Source organism: Colobus angolensis, unplaced genomic scaffold (genome assembly GCF_000951035.1).
Source record: "Colobus angolensis palliatus isolate OR3802 unplaced genomic scaffold, Cang.pa_1.0 Scaffold217, whole genome shotgun sequence".
Taxonomy (NCBI): Eukaryota; Metazoa; Chordata; class Mammalia; order Primates; family Cercopithecidae; genus Colobus; species Colobus angolensis.
The window spans coordinates 2,098,835-2,099,933 of record NW_012115344.1 but is presented as its reverse complement, the minus strand read 5'-3'; the positions used below and the strand labels follow the sequence as shown (position 1 = coordinate 2,099,933).

Below are 1,099 nucleotides of genomic sequence, written 5' to 3'. Positions count from 1 at the left end.
TGCCTCTCCGCCGCCGGGGACGCCAAGGTGCGGCTGGTGGCACTGACATCGGCGGCCCTGCCTCTCCTCCCTCGCCCCCGGCCTTCCCCATGTGATCGGTCTTAATCCCGACCCGTGTGTGCGCGCGTGGGGCTCCATTCCGCGGTGCCGGGTTGCCGTGCCGGGGTGGGTGCTCGTGTGTGCGCTTCTCCTCCCCATCCCCCTTCCCCCAAGAATAAAAGAAGAACCGGGAGGCGTGCTTAGAAAATAAATAAATAACCACCACACACGCGCAGCCCAGAGCGAGTCGGCGGGGCTGGCGGCAGCGGCGGAGGAGGAGTGAAGGCGGCGGCGGTGGAGGAGGGACGCGCGGCGAAGGCAGCAACTTTAAAGCCAGCTCAGAGCCTAGACCTCCCGCCGAGCGGTTTGCAGCGCGGCGGCGGCGTTGAGTGTCTGGCCAGCCGGTCCGGTCGGGGTGTGCAGTCGGACGGACGAGCAGCGCGTCGCTGTCCTCCGGCGGCTGGAGATGTCCGAGCCTAAGGCAATTGATCCCAAGTTGTCGACGACCGACAGGGTGGTGAAAGGTAAGCGGAGCGCCGCGGTGGCCTGGGTGCACCGTGTGCCGCAGGCGCCTGGGCAGCTCGCCTCGCCTCGCCTCCCCTCCCCCGCCCCAGGTTCTCCTCTACCCGCTCCAGCCGCGGACCTTCTAGGATATTGTGCAACCCGCGAACCCCCCGCCCCCGCGGCGCCCTTCCCCCACGCGTCCCACCCAGCCTCACTTGGGACATTTTTATTGACGGGGGCGTCAGTTGGCAAATGGATGAGCCGCGGGGAGGCGGCGGCGGGGGTGGCGGTGGCGGGAGGGGGCGCCCGGGGGGTGGTTGCTGGTAGGGTGTAGCTGCTGTGACAGAAATAGGAAGTGGGTGGTTGCTCGCAGGCTTGCATGGGATCGGGTTTATGGTTTTCTTCTGCAGAGGGAGGGGTGATTTATGGCTTTTAAAAAATTAATATGGCATTTTTATGTGGCCGTGGCTTTCCACCGACTGCCTCGCTCCGGCAGGGTTCCCTTGGCGCTCCATTGCAGCAATTCCCTCCGCGCCCCCCTCCCCCTCCCCCTCCC

At 66.1% G+C, this 1,099-nt stretch overlaps 2 protein-coding genes across 6 annotated transcripts in view; one reads left to right on the top strand and one right to left on the bottom strand.

Moving 5' to 3' along the window:
- LOC105512700 overlaps positions 1 to 138 on the bottom strand; it is a 1,832-nt gene extending 1,694 nt beyond the window's left edge. The window contains exon 1 of the mRNA XM_011943266.1: positions 4 to 138. Coding sequence (XP_011798656.1) covers positions 4 to 138 — 135 coding nt within the window. The remainder of the gene's footprint in view (positions 1 to 3) is intronic.
- The window catches only part of PPP3CA (protein phosphatase 3, catalytic subunit, alpha isozyme), a 337,575-nt gene continuing 336,477 nt past the window's right edge, over positions 2 to 1,099 (top strand). For 4 of the 5 annotated variants that reach the window (XM_011943208.1, XM_011943206.1, XM_011943205.1 and 1 more), the window contains exon 1: positions 8 to 563. In XM_011943208.1, coding sequence (XP_011798598.1) covers positions 506 to 563 — 58 coding nt within the window. In that variant the 5' untranslated portion in view covers positions 8 to 505. Of the gene's footprint in view, positions 564 to 1,099 lie in introns of all 5 variants that reach the window. The other variant, XM_011943204.1, reaches the window with a different exon arrangement.